This window comes from Pseudoliparis swirei, chromosome 20 (assembly GCF_029220125.1).
Source record: "Pseudoliparis swirei isolate HS2019 ecotype Mariana Trench chromosome 20, NWPU_hadal_v1, whole genome shotgun sequence".
NCBI lineage: Eukaryota > Metazoa > Chordata > Actinopteri > Perciformes > Liparidae > Pseudoliparis > Pseudoliparis swirei.
The window spans coordinates 20,700,869-20,715,142 of record NC_079407.1 but is presented as its reverse complement, the minus strand read 5'-3'; the positions used below and the strand labels follow the sequence as shown (position 1 = coordinate 20,715,142).

General features: G+C 44.3%; 3 protein-coding genes across 4 annotated transcripts; 1 reads left to right on the top strand and 2 right to left on the bottom strand.

Moving 5' to 3' along the window:
- Positions 1–517: 517 nt before the first annotated feature.
- On the bottom strand, positions 518–7,828 carry neu4 (sialidase 4). The gene is given in 5 exon segments (XM_056440315.1): positions 518–1,021; positions 4,508–5,135; positions 6,130–6,385; positions 6,945–7,185; positions 7,626–7,828. Coding segments are annotated over 4 exon segments (1,476 nt in total). The 5' UTR covers positions 7,146–7,185; positions 7,626–7,828; the 3' UTR covers positions 518–630.
- A 475-nt stretch (positions 7,829–8,303) lies between these two features.
- On the top strand, positions 8,304–10,621 carry wdr53 (WD repeat domain 53). Of its 2 annotated transcripts, none has more exons than XM_056440881.1 (3): positions 8,304–8,345; positions 8,811–9,310; positions 9,406–10,621. In XM_056440881.1, the coding sequence occupies exons 2-3, from the start codon at positions 8,822–8,824 to the stop codon at positions 10,048–10,050; spliced, it is 1,134 nt and encodes a 377-aa protein (XP_056296856.1). In that variant the 5' UTR covers positions 8,304–8,345; positions 8,811–8,821; the 3' UTR covers positions 10,051–10,621. The 2 variants fall into 2 exon arrangements, with proteins under 2 accessions (XP_056296856.1, XP_056296855.1); XM_056440880.1 differs by lacking the exon at positions 8,304–8,345 and adding an exon at positions 8,361–8,477.
- Positions 10,622–10,747: 126 nt separating this feature from the next.
- On the bottom strand, positions 10,748–14,067 carry srprb (SRP receptor subunit beta). The gene is made up of 7 exons (XM_056440882.1): positions 13,871–14,067; positions 13,432–13,526; positions 13,233–13,310; positions 13,068–13,150; positions 12,073–12,209; positions 11,896–11,950; positions 10,748–11,613 (listed from the first exon to the last, which is right to left on the bottom strand). Exons 1-7 carry the CDS (start codon positions 14,037–14,039, stop codon positions 11,403–11,405), a joined length of 828 nt encoding a protein of 275 aa, XP_056296857.1. The 5' UTR covers positions 14,040–14,067; the 3' UTR covers positions 10,748–11,402.
- Between the last annotated feature and the right edge of the window lie 207 nt (positions 14,068–14,274).

Here is a 14,274-nt window from a genome sequence, read left to right as displayed (position 1 = left end):
AACTGGGCTCCAGTTAATGTATGAAATCAACTTAACACGACAAAACCTACATGACTCATAATAAAAATAATAATAGTGTACAATATTGTGTAATAAATGATGGACACACTCATACTTTACTAGATACACCTCTACAATCTACGTCATAAATTGGGCATCACAGACTTTATGGCCGATCGGTTCTATTAGAATCTAATAATCAGATTGTACCGCCATCTGCCTGATGGATCGTGGAGGTCTCCATCGTGGAATATGCCTACTATGAACTATTCATACACTCTGTCACATTCATTGAATGTATTTTAACTCTAAATCTGTCCTTCTGTACACATGACATCTATTGCATCTGTCCATCCTGGAGAGGGATCCTCCTCTGTTGCTCTCCTGAAGGTTTCTTCCCTTTTTCCCCCCTGAAGGGTTATTTGGGAGTTTTTCCTGATCCGATGTGAGGTTTTGGGGCAGGGATGTCTATGTGTACAGATTGTAAAGCACTCCGAGACAAATTTGTAATTTGTGAAATTGGGCTATACAAATAAACTGAATTGAATTGAATTAACGGTGCAGATAATAAAAGGGCCCACTGAGTGTGAATAGTAAACAGTTACTGGACTTAAAGGTGAACAACTAAGTTTAGGACACGGAGCATATCTCAGTAAACTTGCTCTTCTTCCTCCTCTTCTTCACACGTGGCACCTGATGGGAAGCTGCCGTTCTGTGACCGTCGCGTCCACTCGTACGGTCCGTCTCCGAGCCCTGAGCCGGCTGCCGTTTACCATCACGATTGTGACGTCCCGGCTGTGCGCCCCGGGGCAGATGGTCAATGAGCTCGTAGAGGCTGAACATGCTGAAGCATATCTCATCGTAGGCCGTTTTGCTGCCGCACTCAAACAGGCAGGCGAAGGCCACGGCGGGCGGCCCGCCGAGAGAAGAGGGCAGCTCCAGATAAGCGAGGTCAGAGTAGGCGCTGGGGCCCTCGTAGATCACCCAGGGGCCACGCCAATTCAATTCAATTCAGTTGTCTCTAATGTCACTTTTTACAATTCAATTTCACACATTACAATCCCTGCTCTCCAGTCACAACCTGCAAGGGAACCTTAAAAACAAAGGAAAAAAAAAAAGGAAACCTTCAAGGAGGAAAAAGGGGAAGAAATGAAAAGAGGACAGAGAGGTAGAGTGTAGGAGATAGATGTAATTTAAGATAGATAAGTAATATGAATAGAGGTAATGTAGTTCATAGTATGAATAATGAATGTGGAGTTCATATAATGATGGCGACAGTGACCACGACATCTCAAATACAGGGCAGTGGGGGCAGGGGAGTGCGGTGGGAGGAGGGCAGTTCAGCCAGGCGATGGCAGGGAGGCAGAGAGAAGAGGACGATGGCATCCAGGAGGCAGGGACCATGATCTGACAGAGGAGTCATGCCATGTCACAGAAAGCAAAGTTAATCGGGAGAAAGGAGACGAAAATTCAAAAGGAGGAGAGAAAAAGAAAAAAAAAGGAGTAAGAAGAGTAAAATTGAAAACGTTCCATCGAATAAAGAGGCAAAAAGAGAGATTTGCAAAGCTGGCAAGGGCAAAGCCTGACCTATATAGGCCTATAGCAGCATCAGAGGGCGGCCTCTAACTCAGCATAGCTCTTTCAGGGCTAACTCTCCTCTCGGACTGAAATCAACTTCTGACTTAAAGGAGCTTGATTAAGTAAAAAAAGCTCCTGGCTGTAAAACTGCTGGCTCCCAAAAAGAGGTTTAAGGCTCTTTCAGGCATTGGCTCTCTTTCTTAGGTGCTGCAAAGTAGCTCAAAGTAGTTATGAAAGAGCAAGCTCCTTAATCCTGATGAGATGGGCCAAGAGAAGTGATGGAGCAATGAAGAAGAAAAATTTTTTGTATGAGAGACCATTTAAAAAAGTGCAGAGTGATTCTCTTGATTTTGAAAGTGATTCTCTCTTTAGCAGCATGCAGGAGTGAGGAGCTTTTCATTCTGTTTTGAGAGACCTAAGAGCTTTATTATGGAGAACTAAAGCTGACCTAAGAGATTTGCAAGAAGTAGCAATTTTCTGCATCTTTTGAGACAACCAATTTCTCTTTTGAGACAGCAAATTTCCTGATTTTGAAATATTTTTTTTTTGAATGCTCTTTTGCTGATGAGATTTGTTAGATTTTAAAGGAGATAGTAAGATAAATTTGAGATCAGATTCTTGGTTTTAAGGTTGGATGCTAGAGGGCAAAATGAAGATACATCCACATCACCAGATAATTGATCTCTGCCCAGCTCAGGCTCATTAAGATTACTTTGTCTGATAATTTGCAGGGTAGGTGCCAGGTCTTCCATTTTTTGTTGTCTTTGTTTACAGAGTTTTTTGCAGAGTTTGTGTTTTTCCTCTTTTTTTATCATTGAATTTTTTTGAGTTTTTAGTGAACAGTTTCTGAGTGTTTCTGATAATATAAATATAAGGGAGCATAATCTGTACAAAATAAAAAAATTATAAATAGCACACAACAAGCAACTTGTGTGAACAGAACCTTGTGGAATGGGTCGATTTGTTTGTGTTGTACAAAAACAAACTGAGATCTGATAAATAGGATTTAAACCAAACCAACAGATAAAATTGCCTGATAAATCGACTGCTCAGTGCTCAAAAAGTGATGTCATGGTCAATGGTGGAATGCAATGATGCAGCACTACAAACTGCAGCAAGAGAGGAGTCCTTTATCTGCTGCCTCTAAGCTAATAGAGGTATTTGCCAATTTTGAGTGGTGCTGTGGTGGTGTGGTGTTTTCTTTTGAAATTTTGATTGAAATAAACTAAATAAATTTTTAAAGAAATTGAAGTTTCTGCAAAACTATTACTTCAGGAGGAAGGGAAGGAGGAAGGGAGGTTAGAGAAGGAAGTGTAGTTAGAGAGGAAGGGAGGAGGGTGGGCTTCTTCTAGAGGCCCAATACCTCATCCAGAAGGGCTAACAGGGTGAGGTGTTAGCAGCAACACATTGATAATATCTAATGAAGAGCCGCCAATTAAGGCAAAGCGTCTAAAGAGTTTAAGCAAGGGATGGGGTCCAAGAGACAGGTAGGCGTGTTCAGTAAAACCGGTGAAAATAATTGGTCACGGTTGATTGAAAAAAAAAAGAAATATACACAAATAAAATATACATTCAGGGCCAGCGGTTTGAGAACAGATCATTGAACAGATTGGCTGGTTAGATTATATTATTAAGGTCTAAGTTAATAGATTTTTAATCTTTTAAAATTAAGTTTTAAAAGTTTAAAGGTTTATAGACTAAGGGAGGTAGGAATGCTCGGACTCTCTCTCTGTCAGCCTGGCTGCTGCTGAGAAGACTGCTGTTTTTTTTTTCTATATTTTTTATTTTTTTATTATTGATGCCATTTGCTCTGGCATTCAGGGAGGGTTTTATGTATATCTCGCCAAACTAAAACTAACTCGAGCAGAGAGATTATGAGATGATTCTCAAGCTTTCGCTGCTTCAAGCTTGTTGCTTCAGTTGCGGTCTGAGGGGTATACCAGGAGCAAACCTCCTCTTCCTCACTGTCTTCTTCTTCAGAGGGGCTAGTCAGTGTGTGTCTCAGATCAGAGAGCCTGGCACTGTCAACAAGATGATCAATCTGGGACGACTAAAGTTAGAGACCAGGAGTCCTCTGTTATATTGAGACGGTATATATCAAAATACAGGAGAGAATCTCTTTAAATTTAGCTACAGCAAAACTTTTACTACTAACGGAACGGTGTAGTATAAATATAAAAAAAAAAAGTTGTGAGTGGTCTGAGAGGAGAATGTGGGAAGAAGAAGGCGTTCAAATGCTGTCATCGCCCATATAAAAGAACAACATCAAGCGTGGTGGCCAAGCTGGTGGGTTTCTGTACTCTCTGAGAAGCCAATCGAGTCCAACAAGGAGATGAATGCAGCACTAAGGCAATCATTATCAAAATCTTACAAATATTTTTTTAACTTAAACTAAACCCAAACTTGATATAAATTCTGAATATAAATTAAAGATATATACTCTGAATATGGTGGATACAACATCAAAGAAAATTGGTGTTAGTTTTTCCAGGTGTGATGTGAAAGACTAAGAACAAGGCTTTCAAATGTGGTGTGGTGTAATTTTGTTTTTGATTAATTAAGGGGATCGATTCAAAGATGCTACTCCACCTCTCTCGCCCGGTGCCTCGAGGAAATGTAGTATTATTATGACTTGGAGGTGATTTCATTCTGGCAGACATATTCCTCATGGCTCAGCCAGGTTTCACTTAGGCAACATTCAAAACACAGCTTTAGATGACAGAGAGAATATTTAGGAGACCACATTTAATTGTGTTGTATATTATTGTTATTGTCCGACTTCTCTTCTTACTTTTTTTTTTTTTATTTATGAAGTGGTGGTGGACACACAGTCTCTACTCTACTCTAAAAAGTGGGTGGGTAACTGCTCGAATGGAAGAGCAGAGAAGGGTGTTAAACTACAACTCTGCTCCCGGTTCCTGATCTGAACCCTGGATCGCGGGGGAACGGGCTGAGGAACACACCCAGGTCCCTGCGTCCAGTTGCCCATGTTGGGTGGGAGTAAACCACCCAGGTGGGGGTGAGGAAATATGGACGAGTGGGTGTCGGGGAGCAGGTTGAGGTGGTGGGATCTGAGTCAGTCATGCAGGACGTCCAGTGTCTGGAGTGACGCGTCGGTTGATCCAAGTGGTTGTCAAGAGAATGACATAAATGTAGCGGGGCAGGAAATCCCACAATGCTACCATGGCAACCATTGCCAGGCTCCACCAGCCGCTGCACCAGCTGCCCCTCCTGAAACACCACTCCGCTGTCCAGGCTGAGGGCCTGCACCCTGTATCCCAGAGGGCTGCGTGCGTTGCAGTAGAGCACATTCGTCCCGTCCTCTTCATCCACGGACACCATCTGACACTCCACGCTGTCCGGCACGGGCACCGCCTCCCCGAAACGCCAGGTTCGCCCGTGGGTGTCGCTGTAGAAGCAGAAGGCGTGGGGAGTGGTCTGGCAGAGCTTTCCGAAGCACTCTTTGCACTCGATGTGGTACGCGTAGGCAGGAACCAGCAGGCGGCCGGACTTCAGCTGGAGGCCGTGACCCGGGCCGAGAGCGAAGGTGGCCCATTCTGCAGGGACAGAGGAGGAAGCGACTTGCTACTACAGGACATGTTCACATTGGATCAGAACTCACATGGCCTTATGTTCATTGAAATAGTTTGGGTCAGTTATCTTTTAAGGACGGGATGTTTTCACACCCTAAAACAGTTTCAGTGTAAGTAATAAGGATATGAGACTTTAACAGGTTCAAATCATCTATCATATTAAAGGGAAAGGTTAGCCGAGAGTGGGATAATATTGCAGTATTTGGTTTTAATTTGTTAATAGAAAGTCTTTTTTAATCTCTGGTCCAACAGCAGCGAGACAGAACTGTAGGATGAGGTGTGGCCGTCGATACAATCCACATCGACTTGTGACCTCTCAGGTTGTCTGTCTGATTTGATTGTGAACAGTTCAATTGTTTTGGGATTTGGGATTTTTCACATTGTTTAATTGAAATAATTTAAGAGGTCTGAAGACTATCCAGTATTTCACAAGTGAGAAGTAAAGATTTGAGAAAAGTCCAAAATACAAACACACACATTTTTAATTTTGTGCAGGAGAATTGTGTTTTTTGTTTTTTAACCTCTTGATGATTTGTAGGATTCACTACAATTAAAAAGAAAATCATTCTAATGCAGCACAAACAGACCTGTGATCTTTTTTTATTCCACGAACTCTTTTTTTGTGTCGAAGTCGGGTGCCCACTTTCCCCACAATGCAATGCGGCCACTTATAGCTCAGTCGGGAATGCAGGTGTGTTATCGATGCAGCTAATGTAGCCTCTGGCTGCTAGCCTCAAGCAGAAATGAGGAGCAGGCGACAGACGTCGGGTGCGCTCACTTCTTTCGCCCTCTGATGCTGACTCAAATGACATCACGTGAGGCAGTTTATCATATACCACACAGCCCCCACAATATCTGTACAATAGGTGAAGTTCCCTAAAAAAGAAAGCTGTCTATGTGTTTCATAATCCCACTACCACGATGGAAGTGTGTTTCAGGGTGGATTTGTATCCCTGACCTTTGATTGTATCTCCGATGACCTTCGTGGTTAGGTCGGTCACAGGAGTCCAGGTGACTCCGTCATCAGTGCTGCAGATGTAGCAGAGGCGGGTCACGTTGTTCCCCGTCGCCAGCTGATAGGACTCCGAGGTGTGGCCGAGGACAGCGATGAAGAACAAGAAGAGAGTGTCTGTGAACTCGTCATACACCGGGCACGGGTTCATGGAGCGGTGGCCCGGCAGGAAGGCAGCGCCAAGGACGCGCATGTCCTCCCACTGCAGCGAGGAAAGGAAGAAGGAAAGGAGATTAGATATGACACATCTAAAATGTATATATTAACTTATATCTAAACAGATGTAGCAGAATGCTATAGACAAACAAAAAAGAAATGGTAAATTATTTTCTTCTTTTTTCTTATCAATCTTATCGTTTACAATCTCAGATCAAATGTTTCTTCTTTTACGACTATCATCTTTGTTATTATGGTTTTTATTTACTATTTCTTTAGTTTATCAATCTCAAGCACCAAGGAGTGACTTCATTGTTTATTGTTGTTCACTTTTATGTCTTATTGTATCGTATCTGCGTGCAACTTTTCTAACCTGATTGTGCCATATTTGTTCTATTACAAACCATATAAAAACAGCGGTTACCTTTCCTTTTTGTATTTATATACTCGCTTTTAAATCAGTAACTTGAATTTGGATGCTGTGTGCATTTGGAAGAGAACTACTACTTTTACTTTAGTAGATTGTTTAATAAGTGCTTTTTCCTTTTACTTAATTTAAATCCACAGGGCACGACAAAGTCCAGAGCCAGTGACGAAACACTGACCTCCACGTAGTTCCTGTAGAAAGTGCCTCTCCTCATGACCAGCAGGTGAGCCTGAGAGTCGGCCGGGCTGAGTCTCTCCTCACAGAAGGCCAGGAAGCACCTGGAGCGGGACAGGAACAGCAGCGCCGGGACTCTGTACGTCACTCCGTTGGGCTCCTTGTGAAAAAGCACCGACCTCGCTGGGAAATAGGGCGACCTCATACTCTCCGGTGTGTGTATATGTTTCAAGGTGACTCCAAATCTTCTGAGGAGCAAAAACAAAAAGTTTAACAAACATAACTGTATGTCTATTACGTAGAGGAGATGTAGATATGTATAAGAATCTATTATTCAATAATTAGGAAGCCGTTTGCGTCTTTTCTCGTTGTTCTCTGTGTAGATTATCTTCACTGTCTCAACTGCAACAGCAGTGCTAAACCCTTTCTTTGGTCCTGTTCATGGTGTTAAACTTCACATTTAGTATGATTTCCTATTCAGTACTGCTTTACACAAGCAAGATTATGTAATACACTGTACATTGTAATGCAAGCACAATGTCCAACATATTCATCTAACTCTAAAGTAGGCCACTTACCTTAATTATGTCTATCTAACTGAAGGGAAATGGAAAGAAAAGGCATCTCCTCACTGGTGTCAAAGTTGTACAACTAAACCTGCAGAAAATAATTACAGAGTACTTACATTCAAAGTGCTCTGAGAGAACTGCTGCTTTTCTGTGAGGATAATCCAGAATGTGTCAGCATTTGAATGTTGGGCGCGTGTTTGTGGGGGGTTTGAAAGCCATGGCCTCTTCTCTCTGTTCCCATTCAGTGTGGCAGTACGGCAGGCTGTTCACTGACCCAGAAAGGGACCACACTCATCATGTCTCCGTGCAGCTTTGGATGAATCAGCGAGAGCAGCCATTGTGGAAATGAACAATGATTTGTTGATCTGCCCCCTTTGTGTCTAGAGCGCTTTTCATGTTCTGTAAAATGTGTAAACGATATATGTAGACTACGTCACTGTTTACACATCTAAACCCATGCATTTCACATCCCTGTTTTTTTCGTTTTTCTCTTCTATTATAGGCTACAGCTTCTCAGGGGCTCAGTTCATATTGTACAGACATGCAGGTTGAAGATCTGTCTGCCCTGTGAAAAAGGGGAAACTATGCCCCGATTCTCTTTCCAGGCATCACTCCCCACTGATTACATGTTTGAAGTCAGAGATAGAGCAGAGTAGATTAGGGTTAGAGAGCCATGGCGGGGTGTTGAAGGTCTGACATTCGCGGGGCAAAACTAAATCCACCTGACAGCTGAATGCAGGGCATACAAAACCACCGCGCGGTCAGATATGACGTCATCGGTGGGCGACCCGACCCCACATGGCAGACAGCTGACGTTTTTGAAGGCGCCTGCAAAGGTAGCGTAACGCTGCGGTCCCGGCCGTATAAACAAGGACACTATTGGAAATGAATTACAAGGAGCGGATTTACAGCGTCACGTGTTTATTATCGCAGCCGGTCTGAACATCTGTTAGCTGTTATGCTAACAGGTTAGTGGAGCTGGAGACTCAGGACTGAACTTATTCCGATCTTTACTTGAAATGTAACATCAAACTGATGCTGGGATCATTTAGGAAACTGACCTGTGAATTAGTAACGATTGCCAGAAAAACAAAGCAATTTTCTGTCGATTTATTTATTGATTATTTAAGTAATAATCTCGGTTTTGGATACGTTTTTGTTGAATCCGTTTTAGATCATTCAATACTGCTGCTTTGAGTTGTTTCCTTCCTGTAGTCCTACATGTGGTATACAGTGTGGCCATCCGCAGGATCAGAGCAAACTAACAAACTAATGCAGTGTATCTCCTCTGTAACTTACAGACGGGGTCAGCATGGCCAGGCGGTGGTCCGAGGGCCACTCCACGTCCATCCTGTGTGTCGGGGCGTCTTCGGGCCCCGAGAGCCTCCTCGCTTCAGGCTCTGAGGGCGGAGAGGTCACAGTGTGGAGCCAGGAGGGGGCCGTCATAGGCCGCCTCACTCTCTCTGGTGAAGAGGACAGCACGAGTGTCGTGTTTTCACCAGCAGCTCCGATCCAGCTGTTTGTGTCACATGGAGATGCAGTGAGCGTCCTTGACCCCCGAAACCTGAAGGGCCCGGTGGAGAAGTTTCAGGGTGCAGGGGAGGATGAGATTAACGCGTTGGCGCTAAACGACACGGGTTCAGTCCTGGCGGTGGCCGATGACTCCGGGGCAGTCCGGGTCCTGGAGCTCCCTGGGGGGAAGGTATGCAGGACTCTTCGCAGACACACAAACATCTGCTCCTCCGTGGCTTTTCGACCTCACAGACCAAATAACCTGGTGTCTGCTGCACTAGACATGCATGTAAGTGAGAGGACCTTTTTTTACTTGCATAACCACCGAGACTACATTTCCTTCTTGCTGCATGTTTAAAACAAACACATGTTGCATCACTTCAGGTGATGCTGTGGGGTCTGCAGAAGACCCGGCCTCTTTGGACCCTCAACCTCCAGGATGTGGCAGAGGAAGAAGACGACCATCAGCAGCGTCCCGGTCAGCTTTTCAACCCCCCACTGGCCCACTGCGTGTCCGTGGCAAGTTGTGGAAACATTATAGGTTGTGCAGCAGAGGACGGGCGGGTGCATCTGATGCGGATCGGCAGCGGCTCTAAACTGGAGCAGCTGGGAGCAGTCAAGGCCCACAGCCAGGGGGCCTCACAAGCCCACTTTGTTAGTTTCCTTTCCCACCCTCACTGGCTCGTCACTGGGGGGAATGACGGCCAGGTCGCCCTGTGGGACCTCAGTAAGCACCCCGTGGTGTGTCCAGACGCGAAGGCCAAAACTCGAGTGACAGCGGCCCCACGCAGGAAGTGGAAGAGCAAGGCAAAGAGGAAAGGGCAATGCCAGGATAAAGCAACAAAGGTTGAAATGGAGAATGAAGCGGCAACAAGTGCAGAGGTGGCAGAGGAGAAGTCTGGGCCCAAACTGAGCATCAGTCATGGGGATAAAGTGAACTGGTTGTGCCCTGCTGTGCTGAAAGGAGAACCCAGTGTGGTGGTTGCAGATCAGAGCTCCTGTTTGACAGTTTACTCTCTGTCTCAATAGATTGTTCTTTCTTCTGTTCTTCATGGCTGCAGTATGTTTTGACAGATTAGTTTACGTTCCTGAGTTTCATACTGTTAGTTGCATCATCATTTATTCTGGTCTACGTGGCACGTCTTGCTCTCCTTTACTAAAGCCTGGAACTTAAGTGCATAAACCCAACATATCACTAGACAGTGGGAGGAAGATATTTACAGAAGCAGACAAACACCCGTTTTGTATGAGTCTTTACAACATTTTCAACAAACTAAACATGTCATTGTTTTGCAGCTCTCGTTTAATGAAAGATTTACTGATATTGCCCATTTGGGTGTGTGTGGTCCTATAAAATGTTATCCTTTGAAGTATACTTTGCAATACATGCATTTATGTGATTGTAAAACTACCACATTGTAGAAAAAAGAAATCTGCATGTAACTGAGTCTGCGGTGCTTTTGGAGATGAACAACACATCTCAATCCAGACCAGGTGCCAAACGAGAAAAACAAACAGTGTAAACTGTTTCCAGCATGTGACATTTCAAACACACCGACGAAAGAAATTTCAAGAGAATTAAACTAAGTCTTAAGCCGCACCTTGAGATGTGACATCGCTCTAACCCCGACGTAATGATGTAATGTACAAGTAAGATGTTGATTAAATCACTTATGAATCCTCACAGGATCTGCTAACATTCAACAAAGGGTGCCGTTTGGACTCATTTGCAAATCAAGACCAACAACTTTATATTGCCTGTTTTTTTACATGATACAAAATCTCAAATTCATACATTCTTTGCAAATACACTGTATTCACGCAACACTTTCAAACAAGTAAACCGTCATCCTATTGCAAACGAGCACAACACTTCTATAAGAACACTAGAAATACAAGGCACAAGTCTCACTGTCCAAGTAAATTAATGAATCCAATTCACGCCTCTTTTTCACAAGGGAGCGCATCAGTCAAGACTAGCTGAGAAAAGCTTAAAACAAAAATGGTGAAACTGACAGCCTAGTCATATTTCTTGAAATTGCAGCAACAGCAAATATTTTACTCTAAATGAATTCTTCAAACCAGATATTTTACTCAACATTTGCACTGAATAAGCACACAATCATTTCTCAGCACTGCAGAGCGACCTTATGAACTGTGACATCATTTTCCATTGCATTACTTTGTCTTTTTTAATTGAATCGGTCTCAAAAGTTTTTCCACCTTTTAATGTAATTAAGTTTTACATTGATAGCCAGCACAAAGGACCATGTTTGTCCGGTAACTCCGTTCAAATAAATCCTCCATTGAGATGTCACCCCTCCTGTGATTACTGAGGTCTGGGCCGGAGGCAAATTCTGCACGGAGGACATGGAGTGGCTTTACAGTTTAGCCAGACTCTTCTCCAGACTCTCCATGTCTGAATCCCCCTCTTCTCCCTTGCTGCCGCGGGCGCTGCACTCCAAGAACTCCACCTTCAGGGGCAGATGGCTGAACTCAAAGTCTTTGCCTTTTTTCCCCAGATGCACGCTGCTGCCCACAGCGCCGTCCTGAGAGCTCAGGGCTGCAGAGAGCGTCACTCGCAAGGTGTTCCTACGAGAAAGAAGAGGGGTAAAGCTTATTGATAAAACCAAAGGCTCAAGACGGGTCGAATAGGAATCAGTCCTTGAAGCAAATACAGAATCACAATTGCTCCCAATGGCCAACACCTGACTACCAAAGAGTTGAAACTCACACATAAGAACATTATATTTGTGACAGAACATTTAATAAATAGACAATAAACAACTCGAGGACATTTCCCAAAAATAAAGACATAACGGGAATCGGACATTAAAATCAAATGCCTAAAAATACACCAGTTGGGGAACTTACAATTCCTTTTCCAGCTGCTGTTGTATCAGTTTAGCTGATTTGGCCATGGTGATGTCTGTAAATAAAGAGAACAGTGAAGGAGGCTTCTATCTCACAAGTAAGCAACATTAGGGTGTCGGCTGAAAATGAAGAAGAAGAGATGAAGTGTTGATAGATGGGTCAAAAGGGTTGATGGACCTTGTTTGTTGCATGCTATCAGGAGAGCTGGAGCATTCCTGGAGATCACGGCGTCCGTCAATAAGATGTACAGGAACTCAGCCACGTCCCGCACCTCCTTCTGGAAGACAGCAGCGTCCACGACGAACACAATCGCTCTGAAGATGAAGAGAGAGAGAGGAATGATGAGAATGACGTCATCAGGAAGTCAACGTTACCTCACGATAGACAGGACGTCCCCGTTAGACACGATGCAACGTTACACAGACACACAACGTTACTCACACAACGTTACTCACACACACAACGTTACTCAGACACACACAACGTTACTCAGACACACACAACATTACTCAGACACACACAACGTTACTCAGACACACACAACGTTACTCAGACACACACAACGTTACTCAGACACACACAACGTTACTCAGACACACGCAACGTTACTCAGACACACACAACGTTACTCAAACACACACAACATTACTCAGACACACACACAACGTTACTCAAACACACACACAACATTACACACGCAACGTTACTCAGACACACGCAACGTTACTCACACACACAACGTTACTCAGACACACACAACGTTACTCAGACACACAACGTTACTCAGACACACACAACATTACTCAGACACACACACAACGTTACTCGGACACACACAACGTTACTCAGACACACGCAACGTTACACACACAACGTTACTCACACACACAACGTTACTCACACACACAACGTTACTCAGACACACACAACGTTACTCAGACACACACAACGTTACTCAGACACACACAACATTACTCAGACACACACAACATTACTCAGACACACACAACGTTACTCAAACACACACACACATTACTCAAACACACACACAACATTACAGACACACACAACGTTACTCAGACACACAACGTTACTCAGACACACAACGTTACTCAGACACACAACGTTACTCAGACACACAACGTTACTCAGACATGATGTTTTGTTCTTACCTGGCTGAAGATTTGAACTTCTCCAGGTACTGCGAGCGAAGACTGTCGTGTCCAGGCAGGTCAATGAGCGTCCAGGTGCTTCCCTGAATACAGGCGGGAACGGAGACACCTGTAAGCCATATTCATCATGAAAGTAAGACGCCCGAGAAGTAGTTCTTAACTTACCCTTTCGTTCTTAGCTCTGTATGGAGCGCTGCTGTCAGTGATGGAGGTCTGTGTCCGCTTGAACTTTCCCGACAACAGCTGCCCAAAAACATGAAACGCACAATCACTTTTACAAAGCAGATGAAGCGCGTGGTCTCTCACCGGCGGAACATCACGTGACAGACGCCGTGGCGACCACGTTGCAGAGACGTCTACGCACCCGGCTGAACAGGAGGGTTTTCCCAGCGTCGCACAGCCCGACCAGCAGGACTGCACTCCGGACAGTTTTACTGGAGAGAAAGTACTTCAGAAACACTGAAAAGACAACAATGAAAAGACATGTTACTGGCTTATTCTCATACTAAATAAACTGTTGTCTATTAGCCAAATTATACATCGGCTAGCTTAAAAGACACTGCGAAGACACACAACAGACAGATATTCGCTTTAGCTTCCTAGCTTCTTAGCTCGGATTCCGGGTTTTAGAGGGACTCTTTTCTTACTTAAATGAACATTAGAGGAAGCCGGTTAACGCAGAACGTCCGCAGACAAAATCTCTTTCTAGCAACGCGACACTAGCTAGCTAATTTAGCTAAACTCGACGCTGGGCCTACCTAGGTCGCTAAGCTGCTGTTAGCATGCCAAAGGTAGCTTCTCACCACAGGTGATGACAACGGCCGCCAGAGCGACGATGACTCCGATCAGAAACACGGGGTCCTGGTCCTCCAGCTGCTGTCGCAGGGATTCAATGTACGGCTCGAATGGGTTTTCTGGCATTTCCATGTCTGCTTTCCCCCCCATGTTGCCACCAGTGTTGCCTGCCTCCATCTGAGAGTGGGACACGTCTCCTTCCCTCTGCAGCCTGTCAGGAACCTGGAGTGTCGGCAGGAGGCGCTGCAGACCCCCTGGAGAACTTCTCTTTATTCCACATTTATCTGACAGCTGGAGTTACTGTTTTACAAACAAAACAGTGCATGATCAATTCATAAAATATGATGTCGTGCTTTAGGTTATAAAAACATATCTGTATGTAAAAGAGATAAAATGGGCTCCACCTCAACCG